Source organism: Melanostigma gelatinosum (genome assembly GCF_949748355.1).
Source record: "Melanostigma gelatinosum genome assembly, chromosome: 12".
Taxonomy (NCBI): Eukaryota; Metazoa; Chordata; class Actinopteri; order Perciformes; family Zoarcidae; genus Melanostigma; species Melanostigma gelatinosum.
In genome coordinates this window covers 15,639,650-15,662,898 of record NC_136645.1, presented here as the reverse complement: position 1 = coordinate 15,662,898, position 23,249 = coordinate 15,639,650, and the positions used below count along the sequence as shown (strand labels likewise).

General features: G+C 41.3%; 2 protein-coding genes across 7 annotated transcripts in view; one reads left to right on the top strand and one right to left on the bottom strand.

Annotated features, from left to right (window-relative positions):
- The first annotated feature begins 2,341 nt into the window (after nucleotides 1-2,341).
- Nucleotides 2,342-15,205, top strand: col9a1b (collagen, type IX, alpha 1b). The gene is made up of 32 exons (XM_079279670.1): nucleotides 2,342-2,529; nucleotides 3,003-3,065; nucleotides 3,157-3,192; nucleotides 3,282-3,344; nucleotides 4,390-4,443; nucleotides 4,788-4,823; nucleotides 4,962-4,985; nucleotides 5,086-5,139; nucleotides 6,046-6,099; nucleotides 6,259-6,291; nucleotides 6,382-6,438; nucleotides 6,543-6,596; nucleotides 7,911-7,964; nucleotides 8,083-8,136; nucleotides 8,298-8,351; nucleotides 8,439-8,492; nucleotides 8,611-8,664; nucleotides 8,759-8,812; nucleotides 8,947-9,000; nucleotides 9,640-9,684; nucleotides 9,788-9,841; nucleotides 9,926-9,979; nucleotides 10,069-10,122; nucleotides 10,700-10,771; nucleotides 10,961-10,996; nucleotides 11,104-11,148; nucleotides 11,273-11,305; nucleotides 11,404-11,550; nucleotides 12,600-12,654; nucleotides 13,607-13,795; nucleotides 13,878-13,955; nucleotides 14,154-15,205. Exons 1-32 carry the CDS (start codon nucleotides 2,455-2,457, stop codon nucleotides 14,348-14,350), a joined length of 2,040 nt encoding a protein of 679 aa, XP_079135796.1. The 5' UTR covers nucleotides 2,342-2,454; the 3' UTR covers nucleotides 14,351-15,205.
- A 152-nt stretch (nucleotides 15,206-15,357) lies between these two features.
- The window catches only part of LOC306785781 (uncharacterized protein), a 97,177-nt gene continuing 89,285 nt past the window's right edge, over nucleotides 15,358-23,249 (bottom strand). For all 6 annotated transcript variants that reach the window (XM_079280266.1, XM_079280271.1, XM_079280272.1 and 3 more), the window contains 2 exons: nucleotides 21,719-21,796; nucleotides 15,358-19,337 (listed from right to left, as the gene is read on the bottom strand). In XM_079280266.1, coding sequence (XP_079136392.1) covers nucleotides 19,237-19,337; nucleotides 21,719-21,796 — 179 coding nt within the window. In that variant the 3' untranslated portion in view covers nucleotides 15,358-19,236. The remainder of the gene's footprint in view (nucleotides 19,338-21,718; nucleotides 21,797-23,249) is intronic.

The following is a 23,249-nucleotide window of genomic DNA, read 5'->3' as shown; positions in this document are numbered from 1 at the left end:
GTTTCCACAGATACATTCTGTTGGAGAGAAAATGCCCACTCTGCAGATTTCTTTCCAAGTCCTGAAATATGAGATGTATATGTAGTTGTAGATTCAGTGTTATGTATAATTAGTGAATACCATTTTTATGTGAATAACCTTTGTCCAGCTCACTGGAGAAAATGTACAATGTATGTTTTACCTTTATTTCTTCATCCTTAAGAATTTCTTCTGCTTTAACAGACTCCAAGATGTTGTCTCTGTTTAAGACAGAAGCATTGCCTGAATTTGACGAAAATCTTTACATGTTGTAGTTTTACAACATACACCTTTAATTACCATGTATCAAATTTTACATTGGTTATACTGTATATATAACTAGCTTGTTGCCAGTATATACTGTAAATCGCTAAAGGCTATGAATGTTGTTTGGGTAATCGTATATTTCTTTGTCATTAACAGTCTTTTTTACGTTATCTATTTATTTATTTGTTAATTTTACAATGTTATTATGTGTTAACTCCAGTGATCCATGAATTATGTTCAATATATGATACTTTTTGGAGAAATTATTGGAGACACAAAGGGAAATTCTTCCCTAATTTATATCAAACGCAACTAAAACAATTGTCACTTTTATATCAATCAATGAATTAATGAGATGATTCTTACACATCTGGGACAATGTTGCATCCACAAAAGAAATCCTTTGATGTCCAGTCACCTTCCACACCAGCACACTCGAAATGCAGCCAATTTTTGCAAGTTGAGCATTGAACCCATTGGTAGTTCTTTATGTGGTCATGGAAAACCCTATGAAAAAACAGAGGTGGGACAACTGCCAATATTCCACACATTTTTAATTACTATCAGGTTCGTCAATTGCAAATATTCCAAAATGCATTTTCCCTCGAATCATAAGTTACTTACATAAAACTGAACTTTTCAACTGTGTTGTGTGTGAAGTGCCATATAAATAAAATAGAGTTGAGTTGCCACTCATGTTGCACATACCTGGTTGTCCCAGTTGCTCGCTGGAACAAACATGACTTTTTTTTGGGCAACAAGTACCAATTGAAGTTAGCCCGCAATTAGCTTGTTGACAAAAACGAGTGGCCATACCATTACAATTCTGCCTTTTTTTAATAAACTAATTACAACTACCAACAGTCATGCCTTCAATGACCTTAATGTATTGTCACATAATGTCAAATAACGACAAATAAAGGCTAAACTACGGCGGAATCCGCTCTGAAAGAGTGGCAGCTGCCACAAGATGCTAGTGGCAGCTGTCGGAAACAGTGAAAACTGTCGCGAAAAGTAGTGGCAGGTACCACAAAACGGTGGTAACTGTCGCAACACTCTGCGTCACTCTCTGTCACCCTCCGTCACTCTGCATCACTCTCTGTCACCCTGCGTCACCCTGCGTCACTCTGCGTGACCCTGTGCCACTCTCTGGCACTCTCTGGCAACTTGTGGCACCTACTGACATACATATACATATAAGCAGAGGAAGAGTGAAGATATTTTCAAACATGTATTTTTGGATTGGACATTTTATGGGTTTTAATTTTAATTTTAATTTTTTATATATATACTTTTAAATGATAATAAAATGGATGATTTATTTTCATTATTTTAGCCGATTGTTGTAAATGACTATAAAAGTAATAATTTGGAAAGAGTGTATTATGTTCCATTTTGTTGCAAAACCAGAAAAATCATACTTAAATAAAATTAATGAGAAACAAAAAAGTACAACGTACTTACTCTAAGGATGCATACAGAGAACAGGGGACTCCGGTGACTCAACTAAAATTGAGTTTTTGAATACTCAATTTTTTTTGAAAACTGATTTATGGAAGCTGATCTGTCGTAACAACAATGGGTGTTCTCAGGAAATGTCTCAGGAAATGTGGCTCCGCCCCCTCAGCGCCGCAGCTTCTTGACAGGTGCCGAACTATGCTCGCCTGCCACAGCTGACTCTCTCCGCTGAACTGCCACAGACTGACGCTGAGTGACACAGAGGTGCCAGTGCCACAAGAAGGATCTCGGCCCTGCACAAATTGTGTGCATAAAAGCGATACTGTTGTTTTATGTCTTTAAACTTTGCTTCACTTGCCCACATAGCTCTCGAGATAAATTTGATGACTTCAGTGAAAACTTACACTTGTCTCATCTAAAATATAGTTGGAATAAAATCATTAGCAGAGGTTGAATGACCCGCTGGCCCTGCCTATTGGTGGTGTTTGCATTGAGGCCCCTCCCCGCGGTGCCCCGTCTGCAAACCCTCCAATCCCTTCCTGTAACCAAACATTGTATGAATATACATGAGTGCCCCGATGGCTATGGGACCTCGGACAGTCTAGATAGCTGAAGCCGATTCAGTTGGCTTGTTTTGTCGGGGGCTCCTTCAACCCAACAAATCCCAGAGAAAGGACTACAACGTTTACCCTTCCTGCCCACGGGGAGATCATGGCTCGGGCCCCCAGCATTAGAGGGTCACTTTTGGGTCTGCTTCTGCAGCTTGTCCTTATCTGCTCCGCTCAAGTAAGACTTGTTAATTTTCTCTCTCTCTCTGGTGTCTCTATCTGTCTCTATCTGTCTCTATTTGTCTCTGTAGACCGATGTGACAGAGGTGCAGGTGAGTGTTCTTCTGGTGCCGAATAACATGATACATTTTGGCGAGATGATGAGGTTGTTTCATCCAGTAAATTGATTGGCCAAGTGCCTTGAAAAAAAAGTCAAGGACGAGTCTATTGTCTGCAGTGTCCTTTTTAAATGTTTCCTTTTGCAAAGTCCTTAGAATGCTGATGTATTCTGCAATCACAAATCACCTCTATAGACTGTAAGCAATGTCAATATGTCCCAGAGAGTCTCTACGTACAATAAGCCGATACACCTGTTCTCATTTTTCATATTGTCATATGAGAAATGGCACAAGTTGTTCGGGCCTTTTTTGAAATGTAAGCTATAACATTTTCAGATATTATTAATAGTATTGTCATCATTTTGTTACTCAGAGGAGCCAAGGACCTGCTGGCCCTCCTGGACCTGCAGGTGTCCCAGGAATTGATGGCATTGCTGTAAGTGCTCTTAGTTCTGTAACTTTATCCAGATCACGTAGCAAACACTAAGCTCGGCTCACCTTAAAGCATTTCATCTCTTTCATTTCAGGGGGAAAGGGGAGAAGATGGCGAGGAGGGATTTTCTGTAATTATTACATTTAATACGAAAATAAATCAATACATTACTTTTCATGGTAGGGCTTTTCACTGAAATATGTGTGTATGTTTTTTCAGGGACCTGATGGAGATGCAGGTAAACCCGGCTCTTCGGGATTACCTGGAATTCCTGGAAATGATGTGAGTACTCTTTGTTTGATATTGACAATACATGCACATTTCATACAGTACATCTGCATTGTTGGCCACAACAAGGGCAATATGCAAGTCTGCAAGGGGGTGGAACTACAAATTGTGATCCTCCAACCATCAAAGATCATGTTTACACTTTTTAGTCTTGCAGAGTGACCAGTGGGATTTCACATTCAGCATGGGATGTTGGGGGAATGTGTGCAAAAATGTGAGGAATTTATTAAACAGGATGAACAAATTCAAATTTCCTTTTTTAAGAAGGTAAACCAGGAACTGTGTGAAATTAACTTTGCTCCCTAGAGTTTAAAGGAGGGTTAGGAAAACATCCAATCACACTGGTGCTGACGATAGACTGACAAAGAGGGACTGTAGGTGATTTTTAGTTCACCATAAAGGCTTAGGTTGATAAAGTACGAGTTTCAGAATGCCATTTCATATAATGCAGTTGTTTTATGCATTATGATCCATTGTTGGTGTGTTATGCCTTGATACATCTACCAGAATTATGAGAACAATAGCAGCTTTGTTGGCTGGCCGCTGTTGGTATCTGCTGTTGAGAATCCTCAAAACGGTGTGGAATGATTCCTTTCAGTGCACTTGTTTGAAATGAGCCAGAGGAATGTTGCAGTCTGTGAGTTTTGCCCTCTGCCCCTTTGCCGACTTTTTCTGTGTGTCTGTGAAGTTGCTCCTGTGGACGTCATGACGTGCACGAAAACAGAGCTTTGATTTAAATGTGACTGACCAGCGTGGAGCTGCAGTGCAGTATATATTGAACCACTTTAGAGGAGGGGGGTTGTGGTCTAGTTAATCCCATTGATGAATCGAAGGACTCCTCCCACTGGAGTATGATTATGGTATGATGATGTAAGACATGGACATCTGATGCTGGATTTACAAATATTGACAGATGGGGAAATAAGTATTGCCTGTTGAATCATTTTCAAATGTAAGGTGAAAATAATTAGCTGCTGAAGTGCTCTAAGTTTTTTTTGTTTATGATGCATTAGTTCAGCATGATGTCTCTCCTCTGCAGGGTTTGACCGGCCCTGTTGGCGATGCTGGGCCCGATGGTCCCTTCGGACACAAAGTGAGTGACTAATGAGCCTTTGCTTTCCTGCTTCAGTGAAATGGTGCCAAGCTGCTGTCCAGTCTTTTTGGCATAGCAGCAGGAGCCGCAGTGCATAAACCAATTCCTCATGACAAATGAGACTTAATCCTACAAGTCTTCTGTGTAATCTCCGTGGGGAGCGAAGCCCCAACATCGGCCCTCATTAGGCTGAACATTGCTGGGTCAAGTGTGGCCGGCGCAGTCATGTGACGAGCTGGAGGAATGTTAACTGCAGGCTCACACGGCTCAATTTTACCTGAACACAGTGTTTCAGTAGTTATTTCTACTTCTATGTATCTAATGTGTTTGTCTTTGTTCTTTAGGGTGAACCTGGACAATCTGGTCCTCGTGGAGCCACTGTGAGTATCTTTTCCTCTCTAGACCCGTCGATCCAAGGATCAGATCAACCGTGACTATCTGGAAATCACATAATGTAGAAGCTGTCTACATTTTATTGTTTAAATCTGTCTTGTCACACTGTATATGTCTCTTTTCAGGGTGTTGGGCCCGATGGACCCCCCGTAAGTCATTTATGCTACACAACAAATACTACAGTTTATATTACATTTTGGTGGTCTAAAATGTGTTAATACTGAATACCTGAAATGTTACTTTGAACAGGGACCACCCGGGCCTGGAGGACGTCTGGGTGAAGTGGGAAAAGTTGGACTACTTGTGAGTAGAGACTGAGGAATGGGCTGTTATACTAGAAAATACACTGCAGCATCAAATACGACCAACATGAGCACTGAGGTGGTGGAATGCTACCATTAGCCAATGACGGAACAGACCTGTTCATCTTCACGTGTCGGCCATGGTAACAAAAAAGTGAAAGTTGCTCCAAGCTGCAGTGAAAAATACTGAATGTAGGTGAAGCCACTGCCACCAGAAAGCTGTTTACAGATCATGATTTGATTCATATAAATACAATGTATCTGTATTTTTTATTTCATAAGTCCACCATCAGCTTACATTGGATTTCAAAGCAGTGGTTTTAGATATAATGTCAGGGTTGCGATCTGGGTTTAGCTCCTAATGTCTCATAGTGCATTTAAACCAGCATCACCTTCTGCTATACATGAAACATGGACTTTCAGAGTAAGAACAGTAACTTCAAATTCTCCTGAATGAGTATATAACATACACATCTAACAAGTGAGCTAGCTGAAGTGTATTTGCAGACTTGAAGGCACGCTCGATCTTACTGATTAAAATCTGGTTGTGGTACATTTGTGTCAGAAAGGGAAACTGAAACAAATGTATTTGTTTTATGGATGTTTCTACTGAATGCATTTCACCATAGAGGGCACTGATCCAAACAATATTTTATTTTGGAAAACACAAACATTCTAATGATCAAAAAAAAGCTTGCATCAAGAGTGTTGACTTGGCCTAAAGGATTTGTAGTATAATGTGTCATTGTGAGCTAGAAGTTAACTTTTGACAATCCTAACTAATGTATAATTCACAGTAAAGCAAAGAAGAGCAATGTCCATGCCAGGACTCCTAATGACACAATAGAGAGTGCAATGCATCTATTGTCTTTGTGTAGTTTTTGACACATTTGATGTCCTTTTGCAGGGGTCCATTGGTGTGAGAGGGCCACAGGGACCCCGTGGACCAACGGGGGCCAGAGTAAGTGACACAGATTTGCAAATGATTACATTTGACTTTGCCTTGTTGGTGATACCACCATTGCACACAGCCTTTTATCTGGTGATTTACAAGCTCTTTAGATCCATCATGATGTTGATAAATCACATTATAAAAGTGGCCGCTTTTTCTCCACTTCAGGGTGCAGCTGGAATGCAAGGCAGTGCTGACCTGGTAAAGCTTTGTTTTTCTGTTGCTAATGAATGACATTTGACTTTTCATAAATTGTCAGGAACATTTTCTTACTTTCATGTTGTTGTTTAGTGTCCAAACTCTTGTCCGCCCGGGACCTCGGGACATCCTGGCCTTCCTGGCATGAAGGTGAGAAGCGCAGATTAAGCTTTTGTTTTGCACTGAAATCCCGTTCGTGCCCGAAAATATAACGTTTTTAATCTGTGCTGTTTTTATTCTCTGTATGTTTCAAGGGTCACAAAGGTGGAAAAGGTGAATCAGGAGAACCTGGGAAACAAGGGCACAAGGTAAAATAAGTCATTCTTGTTCGTAACTCCAAAGCCAAGTATTTCTAATCATATGAAATGTTTTAAACATCAAGTTTAAATTTATGCACACATAAAACTGCATAGTTACTTGAAAATATGAATTTTTCCTCCACAACTGTCACACTTGACACAACGCTCCACATCAGAGAAAAAATGATGCATGACTTAAATATGAAGAAGGGATTCTTTGCACCTTTGAGACAAGTATTATTTGCGCTGCTCTATTTCAAGAGGAAGTGGTACATGCCTGTGTGTAATGCCTCTCACTCCTTGCAATGCATGGAGGATGATTTATCTGAAATGATGTTCAAGCACAGCTAGCTTCTCCCTGTAATGTGTCTATGCACTATATAAATGGAAATGAGTCTGGGCCTATCTCCCTTTATCACCCCATGCCACGATATGATTTACTGTCAGGCTGCAGCCGCGTACCCAAGAATGATTTTCTCCTTCTGCCTGTTTTCCACCCACAGATATAAAGGTGTTTACAGCTCACAACAGAATAGCCAGATGTTGTGCCGGGGTTGGAAATGCATAAAGTCATAACATTAAAGAAGAACATTAAATGTTAAAATATAAGTAAGATTGCACCCTGGGAGAAATGTGATTGTGTGACCCAGTTAGAAACATGCAGTGCTTTATTTTTTATTTGAAACAAACAGGAACAATTATATCCTCCATTAATTCTATATTAGATATATAACAATAACATAAAATATATCAATCAAATATTTCTATTAATAGTTCAACAGTCTGGCTGACTCAGACTTTCATCTTTCACTCATTGGAGATTTTTTTAAGATCAGACAGTCAAGCAGGATCATTTCCTTTCAAGCATTTCTGTTTGTTGTGTAATATTTGATTATAAGCTATGTTTTATTTACATGTCTTAATAGCCATTTCTGATACACATAAATGAAGAAATTGCCTTTTTAACCACAGAAAAAGTGCGCATGCAGCCTCACACCCGAGCCCCTATCCACCGAAATGGATATGCCTCCTCAGGTCGACCACAGAGTCAGCATATCAATTACTTGTAATTAGCAAAGCAGGAGAGCGATAATTTGAATTTCATTTCTTTGCTTTTGCCCCCTGTGCAATTCATTAAAAAAAAATAGGTGTTTAACATATTCAAGGAAGGCTGCCTAACTTTCTAATTAACACTAAGTTGATGAGCAGCCTCAGTTAAAATTGTTTTACTTATATAATGAAGTTAAATTTGCTGTTCAGTGTTTCATCTGATTGACTTCATGCTGCTTTTCCGCTGACGTTCTTTCTCTTTCGTTCGCTCAGGGTGAGGAGGGAGACCAGGGAAGTCTAGGGGAGGTCGGATCTCAAGGACCAATGGTTAGAAACCACATTTATGATATGATATTAGAGTCTTTCAAGTTGCAGTTTGTTCTTTTTCTGTGTCAGGTTCTCCTTCTTTTGCTCACTGAGGCACCTTTTTTGTTTGTTATTTCAGGGCCCTCAGGGAACTCGTGGAGCCATGGGAATGTTGGGCCCCAAGGGAGAACTGGTAAATGTCCCTATGATTTCTAAACCTATAGCACCTTTCATATATGTCAGCTTCTTCCAAAATAACTTGTGAATTCGGGGTGAATTCCATATTAGATATCTATTGAAATGTTTATCATCTAAACAGATCATAATACCAAAACTAATCTTGTTCTCCGGCAGGGAGTTCGAGGTCTTGATGGAGGTCCAGGTCCCCAGGGTGTAGCAGGGGCAACTGTAAGTTTCTCCAACAACACACGTGCTTACAATTTGGCAGCAAATAAAGTACGATTGAGTAGCGTGTGATTCAATACATTATTTCAGGGGGATCATGGCCAGAGAGGCGTGATGGGCGAGCTTGGGCCTAAAGGTGAAACGGTAAGTTGATCGAAGTTAATAAGACCTTTTGAGGTGAAGAAATAAACATGGACTCACTGGAATTTGGCTGTACGGTTTAGACAAAACCGACCGAATGAGCTGTTGCTTTGTTTTTCAGGGTATTCTAGGGCTGAGAGGAATCACAGGTGTTCCAGGTCCCAAGGGAGGGGCTGTGAGTGTCCGATCAATGATGACAAATAAAGCTTAAATGTCCGGACACATTTGTCTGCCAACAGCTCATTTCAGTTTGTGCTTTTTATCACCAGGGCTTGTCGGGTGTGGACGGTCGCGAGGGTATTCCTGGGATGCCTGGAACAAAGGTAGAGAAACATTTCTGCTACTTTATTACTAAAACTAGTATGTTTTAATGGTACAGTTCATGATATTAAACTGTATTCCCCTGAAGTCTTTTTCTGTTTGGAGCGTCATTCTTTCCCTCTCTGTTTCCCTGCAGGGAGGCATTGGGAAGTCAGGCGTTCCTGGAGAGGTCGGACTTCAGGGGCTTCCAGTGAGTATGACCTTTGACCCCAAACTGACGGAGTCTGATTGGATGCACCTCTGTGTACTCCTCAGGACCAGTTTAAAGCGCCATGGCCCATGCCTGCTGCAGTACAATACTCCTCATTTCCACTTCTGTATTGCAGTAACATGTCACAACGTATTCATATCTCACATTTTATAGTACACAGTAAAGTTTCTGTAGGTTGAAATTGAATTGAAATATGATTGAATTCCATCCCTCTGTGATATGGTACACATACAGCAGGCCATGCTGTGAGACACTAATCTCTGTCTTCCTCTGGCACAAAAATGAAAGGGAAGTTTTTCCAGCTCACTAATCTGTGATTAGTCTCATGAAGAGCACTAATGAGAAAAGGTTGGCAAACACGAGCAGCCCGCCTTTGGCAGCATTAAGAAAGGTTTCCGTAGGCGTAAAAGTCGTCACCTAATTCAAATATCCAGAGCACGTTTATCACCTTAAGCTTGTTCGGGTCAAAAGCTCAAACCAAATGTGTTTTGTATCCTCTAAGCCTTCTTTATCATCCAGTGTTTCTCACAGCGAGCTGCATTTTGTTTTACAAATGACACTTCCTGGTCGAAATTGTTCTCCTTTGCGTCTCTTTAAGACATGCTCTCTCTTTTTTAGGGTTTGCCTGGTGCACCTGGACCAAAAGGCTTGAGTGGCCTTAAGGTAGTTTGCTCCATCAATGATCAAATATTATCAGTTACTTCTTGCATCCATTGAGTTTTTCTTAAGTCAAAGTCTGAAAGCAACTTTGTTTGTTTCTGCACAGGGAGACGCTGGCACAGCAGGCCTCCCCGGAACAATGGGACCTGCCGGCAAAGCAGTAAGTAGCCGCTCATGTTAAGACACCGTCGTGACTTTTGTCACCTCCGTTGTGTCACTGTGTCATTTCACTGTCACACCTCAGGGTGAGCGCGGAGAACAGGGAGCGCTAGGATCTATTGGACCGATTGGTGAACCTGTGAGTATTTCTCCTGTTTCAACTGTTTTTTACTTTGTTCAAATGTTCATTTTAACATTTACTTTCTTATTATTTTCTCTTCTTCCCAGGGAGCTGGAGGAGAACAAGGCCCTATAGGTTCAGCTGGCAAGACAGGTGCCAGGGTAAGTAACAAGCACAGTTGAAGAGTTGAAGAGCACAATTCGATTAAAGTTAGATTTGAACTTATATCCATTCTTTTTTTCTTTTATCCATGCCTTTATTTTGGAAATAAAGGCTGAGCAGCCAGACTACATGCACATTTGATACTTTGAGTGAATGGAGCTGAAGAAGGAGGGGACGCCTCAGAGTGTATCTGTTGTTTCACTGGAATGTCTCAGAGAATAGACTGAGGCTGCATCTCACATGAGGTCTATTTTCACAGTAAGGGGAGACGAGTAAGCAGCGGGCTGAATGAGCTCTCTGTTCTCCTGGCATTCCTCAGACAGTCGCTCGGTGATCAAAGGGGCAGTGGCGCACACAAACATGCCCAACATTATCGTTGTTTTACTACTATTGATATTTCAGCTTTTCAGATTTTCACTATTGATTAACAGGTGGTATGCTTTGTGAAATAGCTTACAAATAAAGAGCAAAGTGCATAATGTTGTCTTTTAAAGGCTGTTGTGATCTCAGCATACCTTAGATATAAACCTGCTTAGATGTCTCTTCTCATCAGATGTGCGTGTTTCTTTGTTGTAGGGACCCAAAGGTGACCCCGGCCTTCACGGTCTCCCTGGTCCTTCTGGCCTGCCCGGGGTGAAGGGAGAGAGGGTGAGAAAGCAGCACAGTCCCATTCAGAGACCTTTTACACTTTAGGACAATTGTCCGAAACAGTAAGAGAGAGAGAGAGAGATCAATGCTCAGCAACAAGCAGCTGATCAGCTCCCTCTAGTGTGGACAAATATTCACAACACTAATGATCATTTCGCAAAGTGAACTCATTTGTCTCGGTTATTACAGGGAGAACGGGGAGAGGGAGGACCCAAAGGAGAACAGGTATAAAGCCCTCATACTAATTGTTAATTCACTCTTAACATTAATGCTGCGTTTAAATACAAAGTGGGTTGCTTTGCATGAATCATTTACAGATTGTGTTGTCATAGGGAACACAAGGGGATGACGGAAACCCTGGAGACAAAGGGGATTCTGTAAGTTGTTACACCAACACTAACACTATTAATTGAACTTATTTGAACTATTCATAACAGAGGAGGATCTCAACAGAGTGCATTTGTCCTTTCTTTTCTCCGTGTTTTATAAATGGTGTTCTAGGGTGAGTCAGGAGATTCTGGATCTAAAGGAGAGGTGAGTTCAAACAGATCATTCTGACCTGGCGTCTCAGTATTTCGATTGAGGAAGTGCTGCAGCTTTGAAACATTTCTCCGGTCTCACTTTCTGTGAAGGTCGGTAACCTCGGCGAAGTTGGCAAAAGAGGTCCCGAGGGAAGTCGAGGCCAGCCGGGAATCGAGGGGCCGCCTGGCACACCTGGACCGAGGGGCATGCAGGGGAACAGGGGTCCGCCTGGAGTCAGAGGGTCCCAGGGCCCTGCGGTAGGTCCAAGAGTAGACACTTTGAGGAATAAATGTTTTGAAAAAAGTGTTTGAGGATAACTGCAATATCTGTACAGCAGTATGTATCACGTTGTTCAGTTGTGATTTCTTCATTTTACACAATAGCTCTGTATAGAAGGGGCAAAACTGTCTGGTCAGGGGGTTAATATGTAATTTGTTTTGTTGTTTGTCCATGTCAGCAGATTTTCCTGATGTACAGTAGACAATTTACCAAGAAACCCCATGGCTTATTTTTCATGATAATTTTTTTTAAATTTTGACATCAAAAGAGAGTTTGATGCACTGAATTCAGTGTATTGGTAGCAATTAAAGCCACGATAGTGTTCTGGGTTTTATACCTCCTCTTTCCTAACTGAATCTAATGTGTTTGCAATTAATGAATTAAACCTCCCTGTGTCCTGTACGCAACATTTATTTTCATAGGATGGTGACAGCATGACCCGCCCTACTCTGCCTCTGATTGGCTTACCCTGATCTTCATACCGCAGAGTAGGGCGGGTCATGACTTCACCATCCAAAGTGGCATCCTGTACAAGTATGTCACTTCATGTTTTACTTTCAAACCTTCCTTCCCACCTACTCATCTTCTCAAAAGGTATAGTTAGGGTCTACTCTTGAGAGGATAAAGAGGTGCTAGTTTTTAGAAGTATTTCTTCCTCAAAGACTATTGAACGGTTTTTTTAAATGTGAAGGCCATTAATAAATCCCTACACACTACTATCTTCATATTTTTATGTCCATGTTATAATTTCAACTTGTGCTCATACTAAAACACTGAACCCCAAATTGTGCAGCAGTAACACATCAAATGACATCAACATGCCCTGAAAATGTTCCGTACAATAAAACAGTATTTAAAAGCTCAAAATAGCAGAATTTTCTCCACCAAAGTAATCTTTCAAATGTAGTGAAAGCAGGTCAGTAAAACAGGAAGCGTACTGTGAAACAGTACTGTGGAGTTTTAACACACAGTCAATGTTTTCGACATGGTCATGAAATCTAATAAGTCGTCTTTTTCTTCCCTCTAGGGTAAAGAGCCAAGCGATCAGCACATCAGACAAGTTTGCATGCGAGTCATGCACGGTAAGAACTGATGGGCCTTTGACCCCATTTATCATTCCCTTGTGCCTCATTTTATGTCTTTAATCTTTCCCACAATGCCTCATTACACAACCACACATCGAGCCGCCCCTCCGTTGTCTCATTGATCTGGGTGGCGGCTGAATACTCTGAAGCTCGAAAAAGGGACGGCCTAATGACCAAAACATGAAATGAGCTTCAGTCTCCGTTAATGTGATGGATGAAAGATTCCCCTCTTCAGAGATGTTTCTCTGAAGTCACAACCTCTGTTCTCTTCTGTTCGTTCTGTTGCTCTTACTGTACGTCTCTCCACAACTCATCTCCTACACTCATGACTTTTTCATTCCCGATGTGCTGAAAAATTAATTTCACCTTCAGCAGAACAGCTCTCCTCCACTCAATGCAAATAGTCTGCTTGGCAAGGAAATATAAAAGAAAAGAGCAGTCAAGCAGCTGCTGCATGAATTTTCATCAGGAGCCATACAACTAAAATCTCAGGAGCAGAATACCATGCTGCAAGGAGCCAGAGGAGATTAATATTAGATCCTTTGCACCAAGAATGTACATTTCCTGTTGCTGATTGCCTGAAATAAAGAGTATGATCTATTTTCTGCTCAATTTACTGAGGTTCCATAGAAAGAGATTGAAAATCAGGAGAAGCTCGAGGGATATCGTGACCAGAGTTTCACCTCGCTCTGCTTCACTCTGACTCAAGTACAAGAGCGTTTGGACTATCTCCTCTATGAGAGTTGCTTTGGGGCTTTCAGAGATGAGCTTACTTATGCTACCGCATGGTTTATAACAAAGTGTTATGTATTAAAAAGTCCCTCGATAACTGTCAGCTACAACTGTTTGGAAACACTCAGTGTCTTGCAGCTAGTTATGCATATGAATTACATCACATTTTGATTTATTTAAGTTCATCCGGTTCATCGTCTTCTTTCTGCTCCAACAGAACAGCTGGCCCAGTTAGCTGCTAGTTTAAGGAGGCCAGAGACTGGCGTAGCTGGTTTACCTGGAAAACCTGGACCTCCAGGGCAACCTGGTCCTCCAGGAGACAATGGTTTCCCTGGGCAGGGTGGAGCAAGGGGCCTTCCAGGACTCAAAGGGCCATCAGGATCTATTGGAACGAAAGGACCCAAAGGTAATCAATGTATTGGCATGCATCAAATAAAACAATGACATGTTTGTACACAAACATCTTCATTACGTAATACGTGTTACAGGTGAACTGGGAGACAGAGGCTCCAGGGGGCCCATTGCGCGAGGACCTAAAGGTCAGCCAGGACCTCCCGGACTTCCTGGTGAGTAACTTTTGCCTTTTTAAACTTGCCTTTCTATCTTAAAGGGTACACTTTTCTGAGTCCGTCTATTACAATAACCCAAAAGTGTTTCGCTGCATTTAAGGGCACGGGACTGTTGTACAAAAATAGATCTATACAATGAGAACCAATCCTTTAAATGTAGCACCTGGCATCCTAAAATGAATGCTGTGATCACAGGTGAGCCAGGCAAACCTGGCTACGGTCAGGATGGTCGGGACGGGCAGAGGGGACCTCCTGGCGTTCACGGACAGTCCGGTGTACCTGGGCCTCCCGGTACAGCCGGTCCCAATGGTTACTGCGACCCGTCATCTTGTAACCTCCAGGCAGGGGCCGCCCATCAGTCTCTGGATGTGAAGGGACCTGCAGGGAACTAAGAGCCACTCTGACATGGACAGAAAGACTGTTGGATTAGCTCCTCTGAGCACACAATATTTTTCCCAGTTTTTTTTCCCCAGGGCCTGCGGTTGGTGTGGTGCCTTCCATCCATTAACCTCTATTCTTGTGAGCATGTTTTGTGCCGGCCACATCAGCATCATGAGCCAGCCTCTTCATGTAAAAAAAAAACCCAAACATTGTTTTTGATGTGCTGCAAAAATCGAGCTTGTTCTTGTTTTTTTTTCTTCTACCTGAGAGATGTTTTGATATCTTCAGGAAAGTGCGCTCGCATTTCTGAGATGAAATGAAATGACCAGAGATGTTTGTTTATCCCACTCTCCTTCTACCCTCTGCCTGCATTTTCTTTTTATGTTCACCAATTACAGGTTTCTTCAATAAAAGCTCCTCCACTTTCACCCCCCCCCCCCCCCCCCAAAGCAAATCAGGATCAGGATTTTGTTTGGTTTAAGTGCCTTTTTCCAATTACTTTGTTCTGCTATGTGCTAATGTACCAAAGATAAACCCGATAAAGCCTGATGAAGCCCCCTTTTAAAAATATATTGTTCTACTTGTCTGGCTGTTGTTTCAGCGTCGCCGTTCAAAATAGAAAGTAGAGAGAGGATGAAATGTAATCAAGTCACACTGACTTCAGTTTTTTGAAAATGTTGTAAATCTGTAAAAAAAAACGTTTGAATTGTGGTTAACTATATTTCCTACAAAACAACCTGATGTGAGATTTTGCCTCATTGTACAGAATGACAACAGAGTGCAGTCGTGCATGTATGGAAAGATATTTTAGGGATGAGGGGGACCCTCATTAATGTTACAAATAAAGACAACAACACATGAAGTGATTATTGCATTCTGTATTCTGGTATCATTTTGTGATGATAAATTCTGTGACAAATATGAGCAAATGCAAAATTGAAGTTCTCAGTAGTTTTTCTAAAACCGAAAATAAAAACAAAGATATCACAGTTGACGAAACAATCTCACCTCACGATCCGTTTACTAGCTGCTCTGGAGCTTTCGATCATATCACAAGATCTTCATCAGCAGATTGTTGAAATGTAGATGCTCATATCCATCTTTTTGGAGCAGCTCAAGGGTGTCCAGTCTAATCTACTGTCTTCCATCTACATTTCCATGACAACTGGACAAACTCCATCTGCTGATGAAGATCATTTGATGCGAAAAGTCCAATTTTAACTGTACTTTAAGGCGGGATTATTTTCGTCAAAAGCTGTTTCCAAGGTCAAGAATCAACTTTAAACCTTCATTCAGAATAGCATTTAAACATATTTTTACATTTTCATTAATGTTTAAAAAACTTATTTTAATTTTAAAGACAACTGAAAAGTAAAGTCTTGGTTAGACAATGAAAAAAATATATTTTTTCACATGATATAACTTCTTAAAGACGTTCATGTTGTTAACACTAACTTAATATTAAATATATATAGATATATATATATATAACTGCCGTTCAACAAACAAAGTGTATCATAAAATACATTTTACTTGTAAAAACAAGAAACCTGTAAGCCAGGTTGTGTTAGAGCCCAAAAACACAAGAACACAGGAAATAAAGCACTGAATAACATTTATTGCACACAGGTAAGGCAGGTGCCATTAATCAGTGTAAATAAAAGATGCTGCAAAGAAAGGTGTAAAATATAACCTCTGATACCTGGTAACCACACACACACACACACACTAGATCAGCGCTCCCCTTATTTTTTGTCGAAAGTCCAGTAAGTCGACCTGCAGCACACCGATGTCAACATCCAGGACTGTCTGTTTCTACATACAGATGAGGTATTGATTACTTTTTTTCAGTTAAAGGCAACAGTTTGTGTTGTATTCTTTTCTTTTTTTCTTCTCTAAAATGGCTAATCGTGTCGACATGTGGTAAACCAAGACTGAGGTAGATATTAAACGGAACAAAGACTTTTCAAAAACACACATTCAAGTCCCACAGCAGGACATGAGCTTACAGAGGAGCAGGGAGGAGTTACACTGAGAGCAGCAGGCAGACCTTTTTAATCCGAGGGACCGTGCTGAGAGGCTGATCCACATTCCCCCTCATTACAAGCTCATTTACAAGATTCTATTTTATGCTGCAGCAGGATCAACTTACATTACAATAATAAAAAAAAGCAATAATGAAATATAAAGTACAACACATATTGTTTCAAAGGACTTTTGCCTCATTTGACAAGCCAATCTTTGGATGTTTAACGTCACTCAATTTGAAGGATGCTCCAACCTCCATCTTCTCAGTTTGCTTTCATCTAACATTTCACACTTAGAATGAATGGATTTGAACTCGGAGCGATGTAAAACTGGCTGGCACCAAATTGCTAGTGAAGTGGGCTGTGACATTAGTGGGCATCTTGTGTCCTCCCTAGTTATCATAGAGTTGAGCAAAATTGAAGTCACAAACCGGCGCACATCAATATCAATTCAAGCTCAATTCAATATGCGCAGAGTTGCTCTCAACAGTACACCAAAAAGTTCAGATCACATTAGTCCACTGATGCTGCCTCATTTGAATTTGGTCAAGGTCGGCGTTATTCTCTCCAAGGGGAAGCCATTACAACAAATATTAAATTGGCATGACGAAAGGGCAGAAGCCAATAAAAGGAGGGGATTTTATGTTGCCTATAACCCAAAGAAAGATTGTTTTCCATTCACATTACAAGCAATGAGAAAATGAATGCTGCGTGTCCAGCAGGGGGCTCTTTAAACTCACAAATGAAAGCAGCAGCAGACATTTGATTCAATACCCATTTGAAATTAGACCCACTCACAGGGACAGAGATAAAACCAAGCCTGCATGCTGAGAAAAAATACTCTTGATTCATATGTGTAAAAGAAGCCTGACGACTTTTTATGATGTTAATATGGTGAAGTAAAAAAAGAAAAGTGTCAAACAGATCTTAACGGATGATATACAGGAAGAACCAAGTTTATAACGGCACAAAATGTCAGATATACACCCACCGACGTTTTCAAACATTAATCACAGCAGGACACTTAGAAGTAAAATGAAAGCCTTTGAGTCAAAACTCATTAAAACAGCGCTAAAAATAAAAAGCTTTAAGAAAATATAGAAAAGTTAAATGTTTAGCGTGATTATAAAGTTTACTTTTTGGTAAAGTTGACTCAAAACCTTCTGAAATTAGTTGAGAACATTAAAATGGCTTTAAAACCTCTTATAGCAAATAAATAAATCCAAACCGCGAGACTATACATCGTGACACACGCTGGTCAGTGAGTGAAAAACCAGGATGTAGACCATGATACTGTTAAAACAATGAGAAGGTTCAAGTACGAGAATGAAATAATGAGCACACCAAAAGCAAAAAGTCTGAAGTTGTAGTGAAGTAGTCCGATTTCCTTTTTGTGGCTGAAAATCATAAATATACAAATAAACCAGAGCAATCATCATACACAACACCATGTCAACAGTAAATGTTAATCACCACCATCTCACACACACACACACACACACACACACACACACACACACACACACACACACACACACACACACACACACACACACCTACACACACACACACACACACAGTGACAATATAAGTGAGAACCTTATCAGATCATTGCAATGACAAATTGCTTATGTAATTGTATTGTCAGGTCCCATTACAGGCCCCATTAGACAGGAAGAAAAAAAGAAAAATCACAATCACTCATTCAACTTCTCTTCAGAATAAACCAACAGTAGAGGTGAATGTGAGGTCACGTCACACTCGTTAAATAAACACAACATTTAAAGTACATTCTTCAAATCTGCCCTCGATGTATTACAAACACAGTAGTTTCAGACAAAAAGTACGAGCTGTGGGTTTTTGTACCACAAAAGATATGGCGGTCAGTACCGACACGCAACCGACAGACAACAGACAGACGGGACATCTGTGTCAATGATTATACTGCAGATTCTTTGAAAAAATGGATCATGCACAATGTAAATGTGTCAGTGATAATGCATATCAGTCATCCAGAAATGCATTAATCCAACTTCTAGTAATAACAATACTGAATATCCATGCTACATTTATGACATTTAGTGTTTCCATCTTTACGTACATTCTTGAAGAACACGCTTCTAATAAATAATTTCCATATCAGACACATCTGATGCACTTTGGTTGCATAAGGACTTTCAAAAATCTAATATTTTCTCACACCTCCACATAAAACAAGTATATTCATTCAGCTCATCTCTTTCTCGCGCTGTCTCTCTCTCTCTCTCTCACACACACACACACACACACACACACACACACACACACACACACACACACACACACACACACACACACACACACACACACACACACACACACACACACACACACACACACACACACACACACACACACACACACACATAGATGTGAGATGTCCCTTCTGCCAGCACATTGGCTTAATCCAAATAAGGACAGAAGAGTGAAAAGGCACGCCCATTAAGGAGGCAAACAAATAATTAAGATCATGTTTTTTTGACAGGACTGAACTTGATGAAACAAAGTCATTTCATGGTCTTGAAAGACATAATGAGAGTTGACAAGGAATGAATTACATAACAGTAGGGGATGTGAAAGCAAGAAATAACTTTAAAGTACAGCATTGCAAAATAAAGAAAAACCCTCAAAAGATTTTCTTTGTCATTCAAAACAAAACCCATCAAAGAATAATCCTGACTGCATGCAAAATGCTGTTGTGAAGTGATCAAAAGAGGTCAGTTGTGAGTCTGTCCGATAAACCAGAGCTGAGGAAGCGAGGCCGACCGGATCCTGCTCTGTGGCTGCAGCACTGAGCTGGACGCCAGCACTTGGAACATCCTCTGCTGGGTTCAGAGGGGTGGAAGGAGACAGTCACTGGAGTCGCATGTCCCTTGAGGTCCACGGGGCCCCGGAGAGCCAGGTGGGCCCTGAGTAGTGATCCCAGGAGGGCCTTGACAGAGAATTAGTCATTATTAATTCCTGAGCCGGGCTGCACTTTATCACATTTCAGTAGGGTGATATATTGCATTAAAGTATATATTATATTATATATGACTGGTTTTAATTCAAAAGGCTACAGTCTGCTTTATATCCACCTCAGATAGTAAGTGAGGAGCCGGCAGGCAATCAATGGCAGCTTAAAACGAGCAATAAATAGGTGCTTTGAGAAAGCCCTTGGGCCGGCAGACATAACAAAACATAATGCAGTTCCATGCAGCAGAATGTGAGATTAGCCGTGGACACTCTACCGACTCATGCAAGCATCTTCCTGGTGCAGATAAATAACCAATTCTTTAATTTCACTGTTAGGACAGAGAAGGTACGTTTCCTCATTCTCCAAAACGGTGAGGTCATCACGGCAGATGAGACATTAGTATCTCACGTTACTTAGCAACAGCTTGCTGAAGTGGCAAAGGTGTCCACTTTGCTTCTCATATACTGTCCATACAACACAGCTAACACGTAAGCCTATGATAAAAAGAAAATCTCCCCACTGCAGTCCAGCAAGGTGTCCATTACATCAATCAGACCAGTCACAGCTCGGGGGAGCCCTGTGCCCTCTACAGTTTATACAAAAGCAATTGCAAGTACCGGTACAGCCTTGTCCTTTTCCTCCCTCTGAAAACACAACATGCCCTTTTCGTTACTGCCACATCCATCTCCTGCTTAACTGCTCGCACACAAACTCTCCACAGTGCTGTGGTGGTAGCGGAGCAAAGGTGCACAATCATTATCAAAAATGCTTCCCTCCCCTGTGTCTAGGTGGCTTCTTCCAGCTGCTAGCTCAACTCTGCTAATTAGCTATTGCACAGAGTTAATGCACCGCCGGCGAGCATAGCTTCTATCAGGGTACAAAGAGCCCAGGGGAAAAAAAGACAGCGAGAGGCGATGGTGGTCACTCTCACATATATCACAGCAGCTGTCATTCACTGAGATGCTCCCAGTCTTGTCGCCAGTGTCGTAATGGGAACCAACAACACTGGAAAATCCCCCGTATGTGATTTACTTTGTCGCAGTCTCCATGAACCTGCCGGTGGTCCACGGGGAGCCTGCTCTATGTGGAACTCACGGGGTACGAGCTCATTACAATGGCCGAGAGACAGAAAGTTTGGTTGGTAAAAAATAATCTTCTGTTGAACAGGGACGATAGGAAGTGAGCCAAAGCAGTGGCCAGACACTGTGGCAGTTTGTTCAAACTTTTAAATTCGTTCCAAGATCCAGCTGAAGTGTAACCCCCCGCCAGTTGTGCCAAAAGGTTCTTCCTGTCACTATTCCTGGAGAAGATGTCTTTTAACAGCCGTGATTTGTCCTTTAAAGAGGAGCTACAGCCAAGTTCCCTTTGCCCGACACATGCATTACGCACATAGTTGGATGGGTGACTTTAGGTTCAGTGATACACTCCTGTCACAGGCTGAAAGTCAAGTATTCCACTTCTCATCGCTCCACCGGGGCACGGGGGAGTTATTTTTGAGCTCACAGGAGCAGGGGACAGGCTGACAGCTTTGGTCAGGGAAACTTTTGATGAGGACAACACCAAGCGGAGCTGTTACTTTACAGAACGGACGTCATTGCAGCATTTCGTCCTCTGTTGAGAGTCTATTTGTGTCACAGCAGCGTTCAGAGTTTTAATGTCAACATAATGTCATCTGGGAGTTGCGTTTATCTCCAATATGAGATGTTAAATAGAATTTGAGGTATGAGACTTGACACAACCAAAGTTCTCATCACAGTGAGATTGGCTACTCTTCCCGCCCTTGGGTGGCCAGGTCCTAAAATCTGATGAACAGCAGTAGATGTGGAGGAGGGCGATGCAGACTGTGAATGAAGCGTGTGCTATTTTATACAGGTACAAATACTTCCTTATGTTTTACTCTGGCTGATGGTTAAGTGGCAGTCCAAAAATATCTTAAAAATCCTTCAAATCATGTTATCTTTAAACTTTGAGTACTGTTAAATCCTAGGTGTAGAATTAAGATTTAAAGAATTAATGTATTGGGGTTCAACACAATGAATGACCCTTTCTACTCTACACACATCTGATCCATTGTTAATCTACACATTAATGGGGACAGTTTAAGTAATAGTTGTATTAATAATTCATGCAGTTTAGTAAAAAATCACCAGTGGAAAACAAAAGAGCATGAAACACCAGTCCACCAACATCTTCGCTGATGCATGTTGCTGACTCACACAATTTTCAGATACGCTTTCCACTGTTTTACTCCTTACATTCTACTTTCTACACGTTTGCTCAAGCAATAGATCAAGCCTCCGTTTGACCACATACTTCAAATGCATGCATCACATCGTACTAAAGAAGATGCCTCTTACCTGGCGGCCCCGTGGATCCTGTGTCTCCTGGTAACCCCAGACCGAGCTGACCTCGTTCTCCTTTCTGACCCCTGTACCCTGAGGACAGACACAAAACTCTGGCTGAGCAAAGAAATACTGTAGCAGAAGATGAAGTAGAGCTGTGGGGGCGGGCGTGTTTACGGAGTGCGTGTGTTGGCACAATTAGTGAGATTAGTTCAAATGTCAAAACATGTTAAAGTCAAAACTGTCAAAATAAGGATTCTCTTATATCTGTCCAGGGACTCGAACAGCTTCATTAGCTTTATTGATGATATATCATCAATACGATGGCACGGTCAGGCATCAAGTCTGCACTTTTTGTTGATGTAAACGGGCTATTCTGGATTCCAAGTTTCAATCCCAGATGTCTGAATAATGAAAGACGTACTGATATCCTGTCCAAATGTTCATCATTAAACGAGCCATCTTTAAGTTCGTGCTCCAAGAAGGAGGCGTTGCGAGCTTGTACGGCTTCCCGTCAACAACAGGACCTCAAGCGCACGTCTTTGAATAGTAATTAAAAAAAAGAGCAAAGACGCTTTTTTTTTCAATCGCAGGTCAGATATGTGGGTCACTAAAGGCATTCAGAGAGTAAAAAAGATGTTTCCATTCCACAGATGCAGGAAACAGTCACGTCTATTCATGAAAACTAAACCCAGACGTGTACTTCACTGGATAAAACATGAACATGATCATGACGCCTTTTGTTCTGTTTGACCCAAATCATCTTGGGTTAAAACATTGTGTATTTTCTATGATGGGGACTGGCTGCTGCATGATAACCTCTCATGTGACTGAACAAGCAGAGATGAACACAACAACATGCTTAAGGCTGAAGAGAAATGAGTATGTTCAAGTCAGGCCAACAAGTGCATTGATTGTAACAATATGCTCACAAACACGTTATTCAAAGGCTTTCTCACTCCATGCAAAGCCTGGGAGTCTTTCCAGTTCCAAACAGCAGCATACAAGTACGAATTTGAGGGGCTGTGAAAATATATCCCCATGAGGCACTTAAAGTAATGGAGTGTCAGGACCAGCGGTTGCATAGAGTGCATCAGAAACATTGACAGGAGTATCAAGCATCGCAGCGCCCGGCCCAAAGGGGTAAACGCTCCAACGCTTACGTGTCAGAGGAAAATCTAAGAAAAAAAAAAGGCTTATGAATGCTCCGAAACCGAGTTTCAAAGAGAGAGGGTCTGGCCACACATTGTCACGATAATGAGACTTCTTTCAACACTCACAGAGCTTGGGGCATTCATTCAGGGTAAGGAGACGATCCATGGAGAAAATAGCCCTGTACCTTAAGCAAAAAAATGCTGAATAGCACACAGGGCAATAAGGTTGGGTGGCACGCTGGATATGTGGACTCTGATAAATCGAAAATGCCACCCTGGGTCTGCACTTGGTAGAAACCAATTGTTTTCTTGGGGGCAGTAATGGACACAATATGTTCATCGAAAATAATATTGCCACAGAGTGGTTTTCCATGCTTGATTGATAGGATTGC